At 44.7% G+C, this 19,082-nt stretch overlaps 2 protein-coding genes across 2 annotated transcripts in view; one reads left to right on the forward strand and one right to left on the reverse strand.

Moving 5' to 3' along the window:
- The window catches only part of LOC114643526 (NACHT, LRR and PYD domains-containing protein 3-like), a 2,412,635-nt gene that overhangs the window by 1,808,162 nt on the left and 585,391 nt on the right, over nucleotides 1-19,082 (reverse strand). The gene's annotated exons all lie outside the window — the stretch shown is intronic.
- LOC114643530 (protein NLRC5-like) overlaps nucleotides 1-19,082 on the forward strand; it is a 1,801,805-nt gene that overhangs the window by 59,799 nt on the left and 1,722,924 nt on the right. Inside the window, exon 10 of the mRNA XM_051925774.1 lies at nucleotides 17,985-18,151. Coding sequence (XP_051781734.1) covers nucleotides 17,985-18,151 — 167 coding nt within the window. The remainder of the gene's footprint in view (nucleotides 1-17,984; nucleotides 18,152-19,082) is intronic.

Below are 19,082 nucleotides of genomic sequence, written 5' to 3' on the forward strand. Positions count from 1 at the left end.
ATGCCACACCGATCCGCCTGTCGATCTCACGCTCCATTCTTCCCTCACTCGTGAACAAGATCCCGAGATACTTGAACTCCTCTACTTGGGGCAGGATCTCACTCCCAACCCTGAGAGGGCACTCCACCCTTTTCCTGCTGAGGACCATGATCTCTGATTTGGAGGTGCTGATTCCCATCCCAGCCACTTCACACTCCGCTGTGAACCGATCCAGAGAGAGCTGAAGATCACGGCCTGATGAAGCAAACAGGACAACATCATCTGAAAAAAGCAGTGACCCAATCCTGAGTCCGCCAAACCGGACCCCCTCAACGCCCTGGCTGCGCCTAGAAATTCTGTCCATAAAAGTTATGAACAGAATTAGTGACAAAGGGCAGCCCTGGCGGAGTCCAACTCTCACTGGAAACGGGTTCGACTTACTGCCGGCAATGCGGACCAAGCTCTGGCACCGATCATACAGGGACCGAACAGCCCTTATCAGGGGGTCCGGTACCCCATACTCTCGGAGTACCCCCCACAGGATTCCCTGAGGGGCACAGTCGAATGCCTTTTCCAAGACCACAAAACACATGTAGACTGGTTGGGCAAACTCCTATGCACCCTCCAGGACCCTGCTAAGGGTGTAGAGCTGGTCCACTGTTCCGCAACCAGGACGAAAACCACACTGTTCCTCCTGAATCCAAGGCTTGACTATCCGACGGACCCTCCTCTCCAGAACCCCCGAATAGACTTTTCCAGGGAGGCTGAGGAGTGTGATCCCTCTGTAGTTCGAACACACCCTCCGGTCCCCCTTCTTAAAGAGGGGGACCACCACCCCGGTCTGCCAATCCAGAGGCACTGTCCCTGATATCCATGCGATGTTGCAGAGACGTGTCAACCAAGACAGTCCTACAACATCCAGAGCCTTGAGGAACTCCGGGCGTATCTCATCCACCCCCGGGGCCCTGCCACCAAGGAGTTTTTTGACCACCTCGGTGACCTCAGTTCCAGAGATGGGCGAGCCCACCTCCGAGTCTCCAGGCTCTGCTTCCTCATTGGAAGGCATGTTAGTGGGATTGAGGAGGTCTTCGAAGTATTCCCCCCACCGACCCACAACGTCCCAAGTCGAGGTCAGCAGCGCACCATCCCCACCATATACAGTGTTGACACTGCACTGCTTCCCCTTCCTGAGACACCGGACGGTGGACCAGAATCTCCTTGAAGCCGTCCGAAAGTCGTTCTCCATGGCCTCCACAAACTCCTCCCACGCCCGAGTTTTTGCCTCAGCAACCACCGAAGCCGCATTCCGCTTGGCCTGCCAGTACCTATCAGCTGCCTCCAGAGTCCCACAGGACAAAAGGGTCCTGTAGGACTCCTTCTTCAGCTTGACGGCATCCCTCACTGCCAGTGTCCACCAACGGGTTTGGGGATTGACGCCACAACAGGCACCGACCACCTTACGGCCACAGCTCCGGTCAGCCGCCCCACCAATAGAGGCACGGAACATGGCCCATTCGGACTCAATGTCCCACACCTCCCTCGGGATGTGGTCGAAGTTCTGCCGGAGGTGGGAGTTGAAGCTACTTCTGACAGGGGGCTCTGCCAGACGTTCCCAGCAGACCCTCACAACACGTTTGGGCCTACCAGGCCTGACCGGCATCCTCCCCCACCATTGAAGCCAACTCACCACCAGGTGGTGATCAGTTGACAGCTCCACCCCTCTCTTCACCCGAGTGTCCAAGATATGTGGCCGCAAGTCCGACGACACGACCACAAAGTCGATCATCTAGCTGAGGCCTAGAAGTGCACCAGGACACAAAATAACAAAACAAGTGCGCTTTTATTCAAGAATATAACCAAAGAAAAGGAAATTATTCAATTTACATGTTGCTGTCAATGAGTAAAAACTGAAGCCCATCAATCGACACAAAGAAGACCTGTCTGTTTGAATGGTGCAGAGGTAAGAACTGCTATGTTGTACTCAAGTAGTTGCAGGTTTGATCCTGGGTCCACCCGCATCTATAGATTTGAGTAGTGAGCTGCTGCTATTATTATTATCACATAATAAAAACATACAATTGATGCAAGCTTGTAACAGCTGGTGTAAATTTATGGCACTTGTAAAAGTTAGCGCTGAAGGGATAAAAGCAGACACACAAACGCAGCTCAGTCATTTCCTCTTGGTTTCTTGTTGAACAAACAGACCCCGCAGTGTCCATGGTGGATGTTACTATTCTTCAGACAAGGACATTCATATCAACATGTCATTTGAACAATTTAAAAAATTTTTTTCTTGGATTCTTTAATAAATCGTGCCTTTATGTGCCCAATAGTATGAAATAAAACATGCGCTACTGAATGTGCAGTGGCGTATATTTAGAGCGTACTGAAGACGAAGTAAAGCATCTTTAAGTATAGAAACAGCTGAAGTTTAACAAGAAAAGCTAAGTTTAGAGAAGAGACTTTTTTTCCTTTTCTGCCTTTTATTCTATGTGTGTAACAACCTTTTTCTTTACTCTTGTGTGGACTGTTTGCTTTGAATTTTCACTCAACTTTTTAAAACAAACTTTTGAACTGAGAGATTTCTTTCGATATGTGTTTGACTTGTGGTTGATCCTGCCTTACACACCAGCAGCTACACCTCCTGAAACATCCATATATGGAATATGCTAATAAAGCTAATAAATATGCAATTATGATGCTTCAGAACTTCATTGGCTGGTAGAACAGCCACCCACCTAATGCCCTGAGACCCCCGCCACCTGCATTCAAGTGTATCTCATTGTGTTCCACAACTGAGAGCATAAAATCATAAGTGGCATTATAGCGCCTCACCTCTGTGTTTTGGGGGTCCGTCTGAGTGGGTAGCCGCTATCACCTGGCACATGTAATGAGGTGATTGCTGCTACAATGAATATCACAGGCCATGTGACACACTCAGGTGGCAGCCAGTGACCAAGTCAGCTACCAAATGCAGCACTGTCACAACAACAACACCATTTCTTTCTGTAGCACATTTTCATACAAAGGATGAGCATAAAGTGATCACAACATGTCAAAGACATAGCTACATGCAAAGAAAAACAAGTTAAACGTAGATCAGAAAAATGAACAAATGGATTACAAAAGATAACTAAATAATGCATACTTACATAAGGAAGCTATATAATTAAAAAAAGTAAATTTTGTCAGACTGCAGGTTGAAGACTCGGCCTTCCACACCCTGGCCTTCTATGTGATGCCCCCAGCATTCTTCGGGTCTCCTTTGTCACATTTCTTCTGTTTCTCTTTCTGCGGACTTTGGGATGCTGAGGTATGGAAGACCAGAATGTGGAAGCTGAGTCTTCAACCTGCAGCTGAACCCTTCTCAGAAAACTGGAGTCCTTAAATATAGAAGTCTGTAAATGACAGCCTAATGATAAGGTCAGATAGCCATGGTGAACAGAAAAAAAATTCCTGTTAAGCTGGAAAAAAACAAACTTTGCAGGGGTTCAAGGGGGCCAAAAGGCCGGCCATCACCCACTGGGCCTTCTGCCTAACATAAATGTTGTTAGGTTGTTTTTTGTTTTTTTTTAGTCTTCGTATTAGAAGATTCAATGCAGTGGGGCTCATGGCAAGTTGGGGTATCCACTTTCAGAAAAACATCACAGCTGCACATGACTTTGGTCAAGTTGTGTGGGTGCAGAACACTCCCCTCTGAACGTCACCTGCACATCACAACATCAGTGATGGTCCATAGACAATACACAGAGCTGAGTCCCAGGACCACTCTCAAGTATGTACAGCAGCAATACAAAGTCCTCCTTCAGCACCTCTGACCAGCAACTGCAAATGTCATTAGTTCCCCCATGGAAAACAACAGCGCTGACCCCTTTCTGCTTTGCGAGGATATATGGAGCTTTTTTAACAATGTCCTGTAGATGTGCTCCAGGAAAACAGGACACAAAATTTTCCGGCAAAAACTTCCCAGTTCAGGCTCCTTATGATGGAGTCCCCCACAATGACAACAGCACTTTGGCAGGCAGCTGGTGCAGAGCTTAGAGCTTCAACACGTCTGATCATCTGCAACGTCAATGCTTTTCTGGAAGCTTGAGGTGGAGGTCCCCTTTCTCATCACTCCGTCCTCAGAGAATCCAATGGTAAAGGAGATACTTGTCAGCTTCAGAAAACTGGGGGGGGGGGTTGTTGACAAAGACAGCTGGCAAATGCTGGAAAAGGAAGCTAGCTCAGAACATTGTGCTGTAGCTTCAGGGGTTTCAAGTGCCTGCAGTGAGTGCGAAGCTTTAGTATCTGCTCCTCCAAACTGTTTAGTTCTTCATCAATGTTCAGAAGCTCATCATTTCTATGGGATCTTGAGCACAATTTAAGAAAGCAGCAATATGCCAACACAAAGAGCTTCATACAAGACTATTCTTCATGACACAATATAGGAAGTGACCTACAGGACATGTCACCTGCAGCACCTACCAACAAGCCTGTCAGAGCTACTCAAAATAAATGAATCCCCGGTTGACCGGTTGACCCAATCCACTGATGCACAATGTTTATCAGCCACATCTTGGCATCACAGATGATTTGTGTATTAACTTCTGCTCTATGGTTAACAAAAGAAGCTTCATTATCATTGGGTGGCCTTATTGCAATATGAGTGCAGTCAATTGCTCTGATTACGTTAGGAGAGCTGGACGTGGCTGCAAATTGCCTTTTCATGTACAGTATAACAGCATTTTTTGTTTTTTTGTATTTACACTCACATCATACAAAAACTGGATGTACTGCCGGTTAGCTAATGGCTTCCAGCACAGCAGGCATGATTGATGCGCATTTGCCTGAGATAGATACAGTGGTGTGAAAAACTATTTGCCCCCTTCCTGATTTCTTATTCTTTTGCATGTTTGTCACACAAAATGTTTCTGATCATCAAACACATTTAACCATTAGTCAAATATAACACAAGTAAACACAAAATGCAGTTTGTAAATGGTGGTTTTTATTATTTAGGGAGAAAAAAAAATCCAAACCTACATGGCCCTGTGTGAAAAAGTAATTGCCCCCTGAACCTAATAACTGGTTGGGCCACCCTTAGCAGCAATAACTGCAATCAAGCGTTTGCGATAACTTGCAATGAGTCTTTTACAGCGCTCTGGAGGAATTTTGGCCCACTCATCTTTGCAAAATTGTTGTAATTCAGCTTTATTTGAGGGTTTTCTAGCATGAACCGCCTTTTTAAGGTCATGCCATAGCATCTCAATTGGATTCAGGTCAGGACTTTGACTAGGCCACTCCAAAGTCTTCATTTTGTTTTTCTTCAGCCATTCAGAGGTGGATTTGCTGGTGTGTTTTGGGTCATTGTCCTGTTGCAGCACCCAAGATCGCTTCAGCTTGAGTTGACGAACAGATGGCCGGACATTCTCCTTCAGGATTTTTTGGTAGACAGTAGAATTCATGGTTCCATCTATCACAGCAAGCCTTCCAGGTCCTGAAGCAGCAAAACAACCCCAGACCATCACACTACCACCACCATATTTTACTGTTGGTATGATGTTCTTTTTCTGAAATGCTGTGTTCCTTTTACGCCAGATGTAACGGGACATTTGCCTTCCAAAAAGTTCAACTTTTGACTCATCAGTCCACAAGGTATTTTCCCAAAAGTCTTGGCAATCATTGAGATGTTTCTTAGCAAAATTGAGACGAGCCCTAATGTTCTTTTTGCTTAACAGTGGTTTGCGTCTTGGAAATCTGCCATGCAGGCCGTTTTTGCCCAGTCTCTTTCTTATGGTGGAGTCGTGAACACTGACCTTAATTGAGGCAAGTGAGGCCTACAGTTCTTTAGACGTTGTCCTGGGGTCTTTTGTGACCTCTCGGATGAGTCGTCTCTGCGCTCTTGGGGTAATTTTGGTCGGCCGGCCACTCCTGGGAAGGTTCACCACTGTTCCATGTTTTTGCCATTTGTGGATAATGGCTCTCACTGTGGTTCGCTGGAGTCCCAAAGCTTTAGAAATGGCTTTATAACCTTTACCAGACTGATAGATCTCAATTACTTCTGTTCTCATTTGTTCCTGAATTTCTTTGGATCTTGGCATGATGTCTAGCTTTTGAGGTGCTTTTGGTCTACTTCTCTATGTCAGGCAGCTCCTATTTAAGTGATTTCTTGATTGAAACAGGTGCGGCAGTAATCAGGCCTGGGGGTGGCTACGGAAATTGAACTCAGGTGTGATACACCACAGTTAGGTTATTTTTTAACAAGGGGGCAATTACTTTTTCACACAGGGCTATGTAGGTTTGGATTTTTTTCTCCCTAAATAATAAACACCATCATTTAAAAACTGCATTTTGTGTTTACTTGTGTTATATTTGACTAATGGTTAAATGTGTTTGATGATCAGAAACATTTTGTGTGACAAACATGCAAAAGAATAAGAAATCAGGAAGGGGGCAAATAGTTTTTCACACCACTGTAGATAGATAGATAGATAGATAGATAGATAGATAGATAGATAGATAGATAGATAGATAGATATTTTAGTGGATGCAGTGGATTCTCTATAATTGATAGGAGCCTGCTCAGCGCCCTTCGCTCTGCCACAGATGTTAAACTGTCCAGCTCCATGCCAACAATAGAGCTTGCCTTCCTCACCAGTTTGTCCAGGCGTGAGGCGTCTTTCCTCTTAATGCTGCCTCCCCAGCACACCACCGTGTAGAAGAGGGTGCTCGCCACAACTGTCTGATAGAACATCTGCAGCATCTTATTGCAGATGTTGAAGGACGCCAGCCTTCTAAGGTAGTATAACCGGCTCTGTCCTTTCTTGCACAGAGCCTCAGTATTGGCAGTCCAGTCTAATTTATCATCCAGCTGCACTCCCAGATATTTATAGGTCTGCACCATCTGCACACAGTCACCTTTGATGATCACGGGGTCTATGAGGGGTCTGGGCCTCCTAAAATCCACCACCAGCCCCTTGGTTTTGCTGGTGTTCAGTTGTAGGTGGTTTGAGTCGCATCATTTAACAAAGTCATTGATTAGGTCCCTATACTCATCCTCCAGCCCATTCCTGATGCAGCCCACGATAGCAGTGTCATCAGCGAACTTTTGCACATGGCAGGACTCCGAGTTGTATTGGAAGTCCGATGTATATAGGCTCAACAGGACTGGAGAAAGTACAGTCCCCTGTGGCGCTCCTGTGTTGCTGACCACAATGTCAGACCTGCAGTTCCCAAGACGCACATACTGAGGTCTGTCTTTAAGATAGTCCACGATCCATGCCACTAGGTATGAATCTAATCCCATCTCTGTCAGCTTGTCCCTAAGGAGCAGAGGTTGGATTGTGTTGAAGGTGCTAGAGAAGTCTAGAAACATAAATCTTACAGCACCACTGCCTCTGTCCAAGTGAGAGAGGGATCAGTGTAGCATGTAGATGATGGCATCCTCCGCTCCAACCTTCTCCTGATATGCAAACTGCAGAGGGTCAAGGGCGTGTTGAACCTGTGGCCTAAGGTGATGAAGCAGCAGCCTCTCCATGGTCTTCATCACATGTGATGTCAGAGCAACAGGCCGAAAGTCATTCAGCTCACTAGGACGTGATACCTTTGGGACTGGGGTGATACAAGATGTTTTCCAAAGCCTCGGGACTCTCCCCTGTTCCAGGCTCAGGTTGAAGATGCGCTGTAGAGGACCCCCCAGCTCCGATGCACAGACCTTCAGCAGTTGTGGCGATACTCCATCTGGACCCGCTGCTTTGCTGGCACGAAGTCTCCTCAGCTCTCTGCTCACTTGCGCTGTTGTAATTATGGGTGGGGATGTCTCTCCTATGCTGGTATCAGCAGAAGGATGTGTGGAGGGTGCAGTACTCCGAGGTGAGAGTGAGAGTGGGTTAGGGTGGTCAAACCTGTTAAAGAAGTTGTTCCTTTGGTTTGCTCTCTTCACATCTCTCTCGATTTTGGTACCCCGCTTCGAGCTGCAGCCAGTGATGATCTTCATCCCATCCCACACTTCCTTCATGCTGTTATTCTGCAACTTCTGCTCCAGCTTTCTCCTGTACTGCTCCTTCGCCGCCCTGAGCTGGACTTAGAGTTCCTTCTGCACACGCTTGAGCTCATGCTGATCACCGTCTTTAAAAGCCCTTTTCTTCTGGTTCAAAAGGCCCTTGATGTCACTTGTAATCCATGGCTTGTTGTTAGCATAGCAGCGTACAGTTCTTACTGGAATTACAATGTCCATACAGAAGTTGATGTAGTCAGTAGTGCAGTCAACAACTTCCTCAATGTTCTCACTATGAGATCCCTGCAGGATATCCCAGTCTGTAGTTCCAAAACATTGTCTCAGAGCATTCTCAGCCTCCGGGGTCCACTTCCTGAATGATCGTGTGGTTACAGGTAGGACTCTCACTTTTGGTTTATAGTGAGGCTGAAGCAGAACCAGGTTATGATCTGCTTTCCCAAGCGCAGGCAGCGAGGTGGCGCTGTATGCGTCTTTAACGTTTGCATACAGTAAATCAATAGTCTTATTTCCCCAGGTGTTACAGTCCACATAATGGGAGAATGCAGGAAATATTTTGTCCAGCATCACATGGTTAAAGTCTCCAGCGATTAGCACAAGTGCCTCAGGGTGCTGCGTTTGTAACTTAGCAACAGCAGAATGGATGATGTCACTCGCTGACTCCACGTCTGCCCGAGGAGGAATGTATACAATAACAACAATGACGTGTCCAAACTCTCTGGGCAAGTAATAGGGACACAAACTTACGGCCAACAATTTGATGTCCCTGCAGCAAGTGGAGATTTTGACTTTCACATGTCCAGAGTGACACCACCGTGTATTAACATAGAGAGCGAGTCCTCCTCCTTTGTGCTTCCCACAGATACTTGCATCTCTGTCCGCTCTAACTGTGCTAAACCCGGGTAGCTCCACATTAGCATCTGGGATGGTGTTAGTTAGCCAAGTTTCGCAGAAACACAACAAACTGCATTCTCTGTAGGTCCTGACATTTTTAACCAGTGCAGCCAGTTCGTTGATCTTATTTGAGATTGAGTTCACATTCCCCAGAATCACAGAAGGCACCGAAGGCTTTTAGTGTGATCAGTGAATGTCACAAGTATACTAACTACTCCAGAATCACTATCAGTCCTCTAGCCAACCTGTTTTTGCCGCCTTGAGGTCACTATCATTGGGAATCTCCATCCACGTAGGAATTTCTTCAGTCTATGCAGGAAATAAATCTCTGGGGTGTCCATGGTCAGTTGGAACAGACAAAGTTAGACACAGACAGAGCCCTGAAGACCTCAGCCAACTGACTTTCCACCACCTGTGGTCATTTTACAGTAAAGTCTGTGCTGGGCCATCTAATCTGAATTACTACCAGTGGCGGGCCGTCAGGGCCTTCAAGGCCTTCTCTGCTGGCCTAAAAAAATATCTGAATCACAAACTGATGTTAATTATATTTTGTCCATGAATACTTATTAAATAATTTCAAATAGTCTGTCCGCTTCCTTTCATAGCTTTTCCGATGGTTGTGCTGCTTCCAGACATGTATTTTCGTATTAAAGCATTTAACCAATCACATTTCAACCATCATTTGTTGCCAGGCAGGGTCAAAGTCAAAGAAGTCTGCCAGGAGGCCTTCACAATCCGTTCTGCAGGCCCTCTAACACAAAATAGATGTCGATTAAACTGTTGCTTCAACCAATCAGATTTTGAGTTGGTTTCACTAGGGCCCTGTAGCAGGCGTACGGCAACGTCACCGTATTCAGACCCGTTGATTGGATAGGATGGTGTAATATAAAAATCTGAATGACAGCATCATGGGGCAGCTGTACACATTGGTGTGTTTGGTGGTGAGCATTCCCGTGTCAACTGCTCTGTCGAGCGGACATTTTCATCCCTAAAGCGAATTAAAACTTATGCCAGACCTACGACAGTGCAGGTTCGACTTTCAGCATTAGCTTCGATGGCGATAGAAAGGGACTTCGTGATGGAACTGAAGCGCACGGATAATCTGTACGACAGAGTAATTGAACTGTTTTTGAGGAAAGAGAGGAGGATGGATTTTGTTTACAAATGATCCGAATTTTTGGTGAGTAAAATGTTGCGATTTTCCTAAATAATATTGCAAGTTTATGAGTTATTATTGATGTTTTTTATGTGTGTCGCGGCTGTAGCTGCAGTAGAAAGGAACTTGTTCACCCCTGGTTTGTCTATTCAATAAAGGCATTTATTGTGGCTACAGGAGTTATCTATCTGCGATGCAACGGCTCTTTATACTGTATTTCTGTATATTAAGATGGTTTTTATAACCATAAATTACTTTTTGAGGGCGGGTTGATTTAGACGGAGCACTACTGAAGGCCTAGGTGTGAGATGCACGGTCCACCACTGATTACTGCTAATATACAAGCATCAATAATGAATTAATTGAGCTGCAATAAATAAACAATTATTATTGGCACACACAGTTCAATGTCAGTTTTAGCATCACCTCACAAACTAAATATTACATTGGGAGACCTTGTCTTGCCTTGTACACATCACAGTTTATTTGAAATATTCCATTCTGGCTTCCACTCATATTACAAAACAGAAACATTCTGATAATGGAAACTGTTCTTTAAAGCACACGTTACAAAACTATCCAAAACATGTTTTTTTCATCTTAAAAATGTTGGGAAATTAAGATGTTTTCTAAATATGAAGGCTCCTCAGAAATTATTCCTGCATTCCTAATGCAATGTGGTGTTCACTGGCTGCTCAAATCATTTTTGTATGCAGCTTTCCGTTAATTGAAAATGCTGCTAAAAGAATTATTACAAGAACAAGAAAAAACAAACCGATAACTGCAGTTCTTAAAGGAAACCTCCACCCCAAAATTATATTTTTTATGCTTGGCCTATGTAGCTTGTAGTGACACCAGAGAAAAATTTTTCACTTCATGTTTTTGTGGAGAATGGACTTAACAAACTTTCTTAAGGAACATGAGAAACGATGACCAATGCTGGACAAAAGCAAACAATAAAAAAATGAAAAATTCCTGTTTTACTCGTGTTGCATAATCCACACATCAAGTCATCTAGTCATATCAACATAACATGCAAAACACATGTATTTTCTGCTAAAATATTGTTAAATACATATCTCTGGAAAATGAAAGTAGTCCACAAACAGAAAGGGGGGCTTTCTGTTTGTGTTTTTGATACTGTTTACTGTTGTCCAGCATTGGTCACCAAGGGTTTCAGTTCTGTTGTTATGTTTGTTCTTCATACAAACATAAGAGTAAACATTTTCCTTAGCCAAGACTACAAACTACATAAAAGATTTGTGAAATCTGTCCAGCATATCCTGACTAGAGCTGCTGAATACATACTGTGTTTCTGTTAGTCATTTGTATAGAAATATAAGTAACAGAATATTTATAAACCGTCACTACCCCTGCGCTATTCTATTTCTCTTCTTAGTATCTGGAAGTGGCACTTGGTGCAACTGCTCTGCTGCTGGGTTGTTCTCTTACCTTTGGAAAAGTCACCTCAGATAAAGGGGCATTGGAATCATGAGATGGAAAGATTCTATTGTCATATAAGACAGTTACTATTGATACAAACAGCTCACTATAAGTTAATTGTCATGGATCCATGTATACATGAATAAGCAAATAATAAACAAAGAAAAATCTGAGCTACTAAATTATTTTATAACCATTCAGTCATCATGATATAGAAATCAATTAAATGACCCAAGACCAGATCAGCAGTTCCAAAGGAGTAGCAAACCCATCGGTGTACAGCCCAATATGTTGTAGAATAGTTGCAGTAGACAACACATTAATGTAGGCATACGTGGGTGTTAGCTGTTTAAAAATTGCAGTTTGTGTATCAATGAGCTTAGTAGACACAGCGGCCTCAATTACATCATTCACAGTATCAGCTGTCTGAGCAGTTGGGTTATATCATGGCACTGTATGTCATATAACTGTGGGAGAACTTCATTAACAGAGTGAACTGTGTCCATAATCACAAGTGCACCTTCCTTAGATAGGTAGATAGATAGGGGGTGCTGTCGCTCCCTTGAACCCTCGGATCATACGCCAGACACCAGGTAAAAGTCTAATAGTTGACTTTATTATTAATAAACAGTGCACAAAGCACCCTCCTCTCCACAATACTCATAAATAAATTCACAATATGTTGTGTCTACTGTAGCAGATATAGCGCTTGTCCACCTCTCGAACCCTCAGGTTCCACTCTGATGACCAGGTGAATGTATAATAATTCTTCTTTTTATTATACAATAGTGCACCAAGCACTCTCCTCCCCACACTCATACACACAATAAAGACTTCAATAAAAACTACAATGATAACTCTCCTCCTCACCCAGACACTTAGCCCACCTTCCTCCCAGCTCAGCTCAAATGTCTGGGCTACCCAGAGTCCTTTTATAGCCCCTGACCCGGAAGTGGTTCTAAGCACAACCCACAAGTCCATTTCCTTCCGGGTCAGGGCAAACAGTCCTCTTCTTCATCCCGGGAGCACGTCACTTCCTCCAGTCACGTGACTGAGACGCACTCCCGGGTTATAGGGCACGCAAGAGCCCACTAGCCCCCCTACAGCGACTCCCGGTGGCCCCCAAGGTATCCAGCAGGGCTGTGTGTACAAACTACAAAGTCCATGAGGCCCTGCTGGAACTCGGGGCACAAATATGCTGTCCGGAGGGCTCCTCCTAGTGGCCTGGGGGTGGCGACCGGAGTCCATAGCCGGTCGTCCATCACACTACAAAGCACAGTTTCTCACTTGCTAGAATGCTCTTTATTTTCAAGTCTCGAAAAACACAATAACCGAAGGTGCACGCTATTCTTACACATGCGCAAAAACATATGCGCTCACTTGCCATGCGCGCATGCAATTACCATTACAAACATCATGTTATCCAACATTCCCTCCCCCCACTTCCCAAAAGTCAAGTATTAAAGGATGTGACAAAATCCCGTAAATGACCTGAACGATGACGTACCCGCTCGGGTCGTTGCTGTTGAGCAATTGATGGTTGGGAGATCTGAGGTGCCACTCCAGATGCATTGCTACAGCTGTCGTCTGATGGGGCTGCTGACCTAAAATGGGTACTATGAAACTCAGACCTTGGTATGGTAAGGTCAGGTGCTGACACTTTATGCAGGCGACGGGCATGCCAGCGAGAGCCATCCTGTAACAGGAATGTGGCTGGCCCCAATTGCCTAGTAATTTATTATATTCTGTAAGTGCCTTGAGCATGGGAAAGGCACTATATAAATAAAATGTATTATTATTATTATTATTATTATTATTAAAGGAGTGCAGCTTATCAGCACGATGTAACTTCCGTCCTCTCACCCAGTGACCGGCACTGATATTAGACAGCTTCACTCTGTAGCGCTGATCAAATTGCTGTTTTATTTTCTTTTGCCCTTGTCTGACTTTGACAATTGCTGAGGGTGCAGAATGGCTTAAAGCCATTGGGCAAAGACGATCCGGTGGAAGTGGGAGTTCCCGACCCATCATTAACTTAACAGGTGATTTCCCAGTGGTTGAGTGTTGAGTTGCCCGGTAGTGAAGTAGGGTTTGGTTGAGGGCAGTATAAAAATTGCAACCTCCTTGAGCAAGATGTGCCCGGATACCATTTTTAAGTGACTGATTAAATCTCTCTACCTTTCCATTTGCCTGTGGGGTATAATAAGCTGTCTTGCGGTGTTCAATGCCGTGATTCTTTAGGAATGATGTGAATTCTGCTGAGATAAATTGAGGCCTATTGTCAGTTGTGATTACACGTGGAAGTCCGAAACGGGCTATCAGAGCCTCCAGTACATTGATCACAGTCTTTAAAGTGACTGTACTCACCGGAAAAACTTTAGGCCACTTAGAGTGCAAATCATATATAACCACAAGAAAACGATGATGGGGAGGAGCGCTGTGAAGTTCACCACAAATGTCTAGCTGCAGGTGCTCGCATGGGTGTGCTGGCCACTGAAGGGGCTGAAGTGGTGGAGGAGTAGGTAACCCTGTCTTTCCACTAACCAGACAAGCAGAGCAATCCTTAACAAGGACTTCTATGTCGTTGTCAATACTTGGCCACCATACCCGATCTCGGCACCTCTGTTTCATTTTAACAATTCCTAGGTGACCCTCATGAGCCATCGCCAAAATACGAGACCGCAAACTTTGTGGCACCACAGCACAATAACCCCAAGCAATGCAGGTGTCATTCCAACATGATAGTTCCTCTTTTACACGTGCAAATGGGATCAGCTCATCAGATACATGTTTGGGCCAGCCCTCTCTAATATAAGAGCGTAATAATTTGAAAACAGTATCATCTTCTGAAGCTTGCTGAATCTCTGTAAGTGATACAATATCCTGTAGTGGTCCATGCAGCAGCTGAATTAGGTCATTGTCTGTGTCAGCAGTTTGGTTGTGAAGTGGCTCCAGTGCTGGTGTAAAGCGTGACAGTAGGTCAGCTACTACATTTTCCCGTCCTGGCTTAAACTCCAGTTGGAAATTATATTGTTGTAAACGATCAGACCACCTATGTAAACGGAGGGGCTTGTGTCCTGTTCCAGATGTTGACAGCAAAGAAGTGAGAGCCTGATGGTCTGTCCTCAGAATGAATGGTCTTCCATACAAATAAATATGCCATCGCTCACAAGCCCAAATGCATGCTAAAGCTTCACGTTCCCCTGCAGAGTATTTTTGTTCAGTCAGGCTCAGTGCTTTTCCATCCCTTCTTCCATTTGTGACAAAACAGCTCCCAAGGCCAAGGCAGAGGCATCACAAGTAACAATTGCCGTACCCTCTGGGTTAAAATGAGAGAGAACTGGTGCAGTCATGAGTTGTTGTTTCAGGAGATGGAATGCTTCAGCGCATGCAGAGGTCCGATCCCAGGGTGCATCCTTTTTTATGAGTTCGCGTAATGGGATTGTGATAGCTGAATATTGTGGCATGAAGCGCAAGTAATAGGATGTCATGCCTAAAAATGAAGCAACTTGTGCAGCTGAAATGGGTTCAGGAAGACTGCAAACAGCATCAACATTGGACTGCAAGGGTTTAATACCTTCAGCTGATAAGTGGAACCCGACAAAATCAATTTCTGTTGCTACAAAGATACACTTCTCTTCATTTAAGGTGAGGTTGTGTTTTGTAAGCTGCTGTAACACACGTTGTAGCCTTTCATTATGGACAGAGAGTGTTGGTCTGTGCACTACGATGTCACCCAGATACACACATACTCCTGACATCCCAGCAAAGAGTGATGATATTATTTTCTGAAAACAACTGGGCGCTGAGCAAAGCCCAAATGGCATACGGGTATAACGGAACACCCCAAGATGTGTGACAAATGCAGTGAGACCCCTGCTATCAGGATGTAGTGGTATCTGCAGGTAGCCTTATCGTAAGTCCAGTTTAGTGAAAACAGTGGAACCATAAAATTGAGATGTAATCTCCTCAGCTGTTGGTAGTGGGTATCTGTCTGGGACCACAGCCTTGTTAACTGCACGAAGGTCAATACAAAGACGCAACCCGCCTGACTTTTTACGAGCAATTTCAAGATTGGAGATCCAGGGCGATGCACTAACTGGTTCTATAATCCCTTCCTCCAGAAGCTGTTTCAACTGTGCAGTAACATCATCTCTCAGTGCTAATGGTGTTCGGCACAGTGGCTGAATGACAGGAGGTATGGACGGATTAAGTCTGGGCTTGTGCACAAACTCCAATAGGCATCCTAGGCCATTAAACAGGGCAGGCCATTTCTGCACCCATGGAGAAGTGACTTGCAGGATTTCTGCACCATCGTAATCGAGAACAGTAAATCCGAGTCTGAGGAAAAGGTCAATACCCAGAATATTGGCTCCTTGCTTTGTAACATGAAAGCAAAATTCAGAAAGAGATCTTGTTCCATAATGAACATGTAATAGCAACGTTCCCAGAACATCAACCTTAGTGTGTCCATAACCAGCCAGAGCTATAGATGGCCTCTGCAAAGGTAAGTGAGAATAAAATTGCTTGTATGTAGCATAATTAAGAAGAGACACTTTAGCGCCTGTATCCAAAAGCAAAGGTATGCACACATCCTGTATATATACTGCACAATCTTGAAATTAGGAGAAAGAGACTGCACTGCATGGATAGATGCTGGTGCTCAATGTGAAGGTGAGTGCTGCCCAAATGCAGGCACTTGGGATGAATGAGAGCATCTTGCAAAATGGTTAAATTTGTTGCATTTTCTACATCTCTGACCTCTTGCTGGGCAACTTGAGTCCCTGTGCTAGTGATGGGTAGATCCACAATTCCCACAATATTGTCCTGTAATACTGGGGTTTCTCCGTGCTTGCAGGACTGGGGCAGCTGTCTCAGCACAGTTATCACTGAAAACGGGCTGTAACGTCTGCGCTGATAAAGCAGGAGCTGCTGTCATCTGCACTGCGCTCTGCACTGCTGATTCAACCTGGCACGCAATCTCTATCGCTTTCTCTAGTGTGAGTTCATCAGATTCCATCAATAATCTCTCCCTCACAGGTGCACTATGCATTTTCTCTATCAGCTGATCCCTTATCATCTTGTTCTGAAGCGGACCAAAACTGCAGTGCCCTGCTAATTCTCGTAGCACGGCTGTATATTGTCGGATTGACTCACCCGCCAACTGGCTACACTGACGAAAGTGAAACCGCCGTAAAAGGACGCTTTGTGTTCCAGAAAAGTGCTTCTTGAGGGCCTGAACTGCCGCGTCGTATGAGTTGGTTGCCCCCAATGTATGAAAAACACGCTGCCCTTCTGCACCCAGACAATGAAGCAAGATGGCATGCTTGCGTACGTCAGGTATGGAGTCCAAGCCAAGCACGACCAGATAAGTTTGAAAAGATTCAAACCAGCGAGTCCAAGGCACCGAAGGATCACCAGGTAATGGTAAGAAAGGAGGTGGTGGTGGCAGCGAAAGTTCAGCCATTCTCGTTGCCAAATGTTGTGTCTACAAAGCACACCGTTTCTCACTTGCTAGAATGCTCTTTATTTTCAAGTCTCGAAAAACACAACAACCAAAGGTGCACACTATTCTCACACATGAGCAAAAACATATGCGTTCACTTGCCATACGCGCATGCAATTACCATTACAAACATCATGTTATCCAACACAATACACTAATCAATAACACTGCACCACTCCCAGATGCGTTGCCACCCTTCCACCCAGCTCAGCTCAACTCTGGGATCTCTTACAGTACTTTATATAGTCCGTGACCCGGAAGTGCTTCCGAAACCTGAGTCCATGTGACTTCCTAGCACTTCCGGGTCAGATCAAAAAGTCTTCTTCTTCGTCCCGGAAGTACGTCATCCCTCCTGTCGCTGTGACTAAGACGTACTTCCGGGTTATAGGGCACGTAATAGTCCTTGGGCCTCCCTGCAGCGTACTCTAGGGGCCCCTGTGGTATCCAGCAGGTCTGTGGATGAAAACTCCATGGTCCATAATTCCCTGCTGGCATTTTGGGCACATCCATGCTGCAGGGAGAGCTCCACCTGGCGGCCTGGGGGTATTGGCTGGGATGAACGGCCGGCCATATCTCACAATAGATAGATAATTTAAAAAAGAAAACTTCTGTCTTGCCAGCCACAGTCCCTTTGAGGCACTATACAGGTGTATTGCTGTTGGTATGTTAGACCCCCAGTTGTGTTTCTTTACCCACTTCTGCTGAATAATTCGTTGGCTGAAAGTCCTCAGTGTTGGTGTGTCAGAGACAGGATGTGCAGCATTGTTCATAAAGACACTCAGTTTTGTCTTCAAACTCTTCTCTTCTGCCACCTTTGTTCCATAACTGAGCCTGCTGTTTTAATTAGTTGTTGATTTCTTAATTATGCTCAGCTACACAGAACTTTAACTCGCTTATCATTTTCTTGACTTTTCTAGCTTTGGCTATGGAGGTTTGTGTTGGTCTAACTTGTAACCCTGAGTCTCCACAGCTCTTTGTCACTCTGTCTCTGTCTTCTGTTCTCTGTACAGTTTGGACGCAAACCATTCCTAAAGTTCTCAGAAGATACCTTCATGAAGATCTCCTCAAGATCACCGAGTACTTCAGGCCCTGCCTGGCCTATCTGATCAAAGCTAAGATGGCAAACATCCTGGAGAGCCTGGTCAGCAAGGAGATTCTAACCAATGATGAGGCAAAGGTAGGAGAGCCTTTGTGGGGTCCATCTAAACTGATCTGCAGTAAGGATCAAGTATAAGGGACCAGTATATGTGATACAGTTCCAGTTCTGTGGTGTGTTGCTCACTTCTGATAATTTCAGAATCAGCAGCACTTCTGCACAGGCACCTGGGTAAAATCTTAATTTGTTGCTAAAAGTAAAAAAATAGAAAATGTTTTAGGGGTACCCAAGACATTTCATTTTTGGTTTGTTGCAACAACAGTTTGCAGTTCTGAAATCCTCATCAACCAAGGGAGGACATGGATATTTGTGACTAATTTAATATCTTTATATTCTAATGTGATATGTAGAGGTTAATGGGATATTTACATTATAGAACATCACAGCTGGGTCAGCATTTTGGATTGCTGAAACTTCTTAGCTGCTGTGTGGGTTCACCAGTAGAGGTCAGTGCTGGGCTCACTTCTTCTTGCACTCACCTGTTCTCATTAAAATGACTTTACGACAGGCACAATGCATTATGGATGCTCTAACTGCCCTCTTGGTGTCCCCATGTTACTTCATGGAAGATCTCACCCGCAGAAGTGGAAGTCAAGCGACATGGAGAACAAGCTCACAAGTGGCAGAAACTTTCTTTTCTAATATGATTCAGTATTCCTTATGTGGACGAAAAAGGCACACTGAAAAGCAGACAGATAATATTTTTCTCAATTCTCTTGTTTATTCATTCGGAGTCACGGTAAGTAGAGATTCAAAAGAGCATAACTTATTGCCGCAAAGCTCAATTGAACCCTGATCAAAAGCCAGGAGGGGTTTTTTATACTTCAGCATCTCATGATTAATAAGACAGAAAGAACATCCTTATCAAAACAGTAAAGTTAAACAATATGTCTGTTGAGCTAAGCATTATCTGTGTTTTGGAAGCTAAGCACAGGAGAGACGCCTTTGCATA

This window comes from Erpetoichthys calabaricus, chromosome 4 (assembly GCF_900747795.2).
Source record: "Erpetoichthys calabaricus chromosome 4, fErpCal1.3, whole genome shotgun sequence".
Taxonomy (NCBI): domain Eukaryota; kingdom Metazoa; phylum Chordata; class Cladistia; order Polypteriformes; family Polypteridae; genus Erpetoichthys; species Erpetoichthys calabaricus.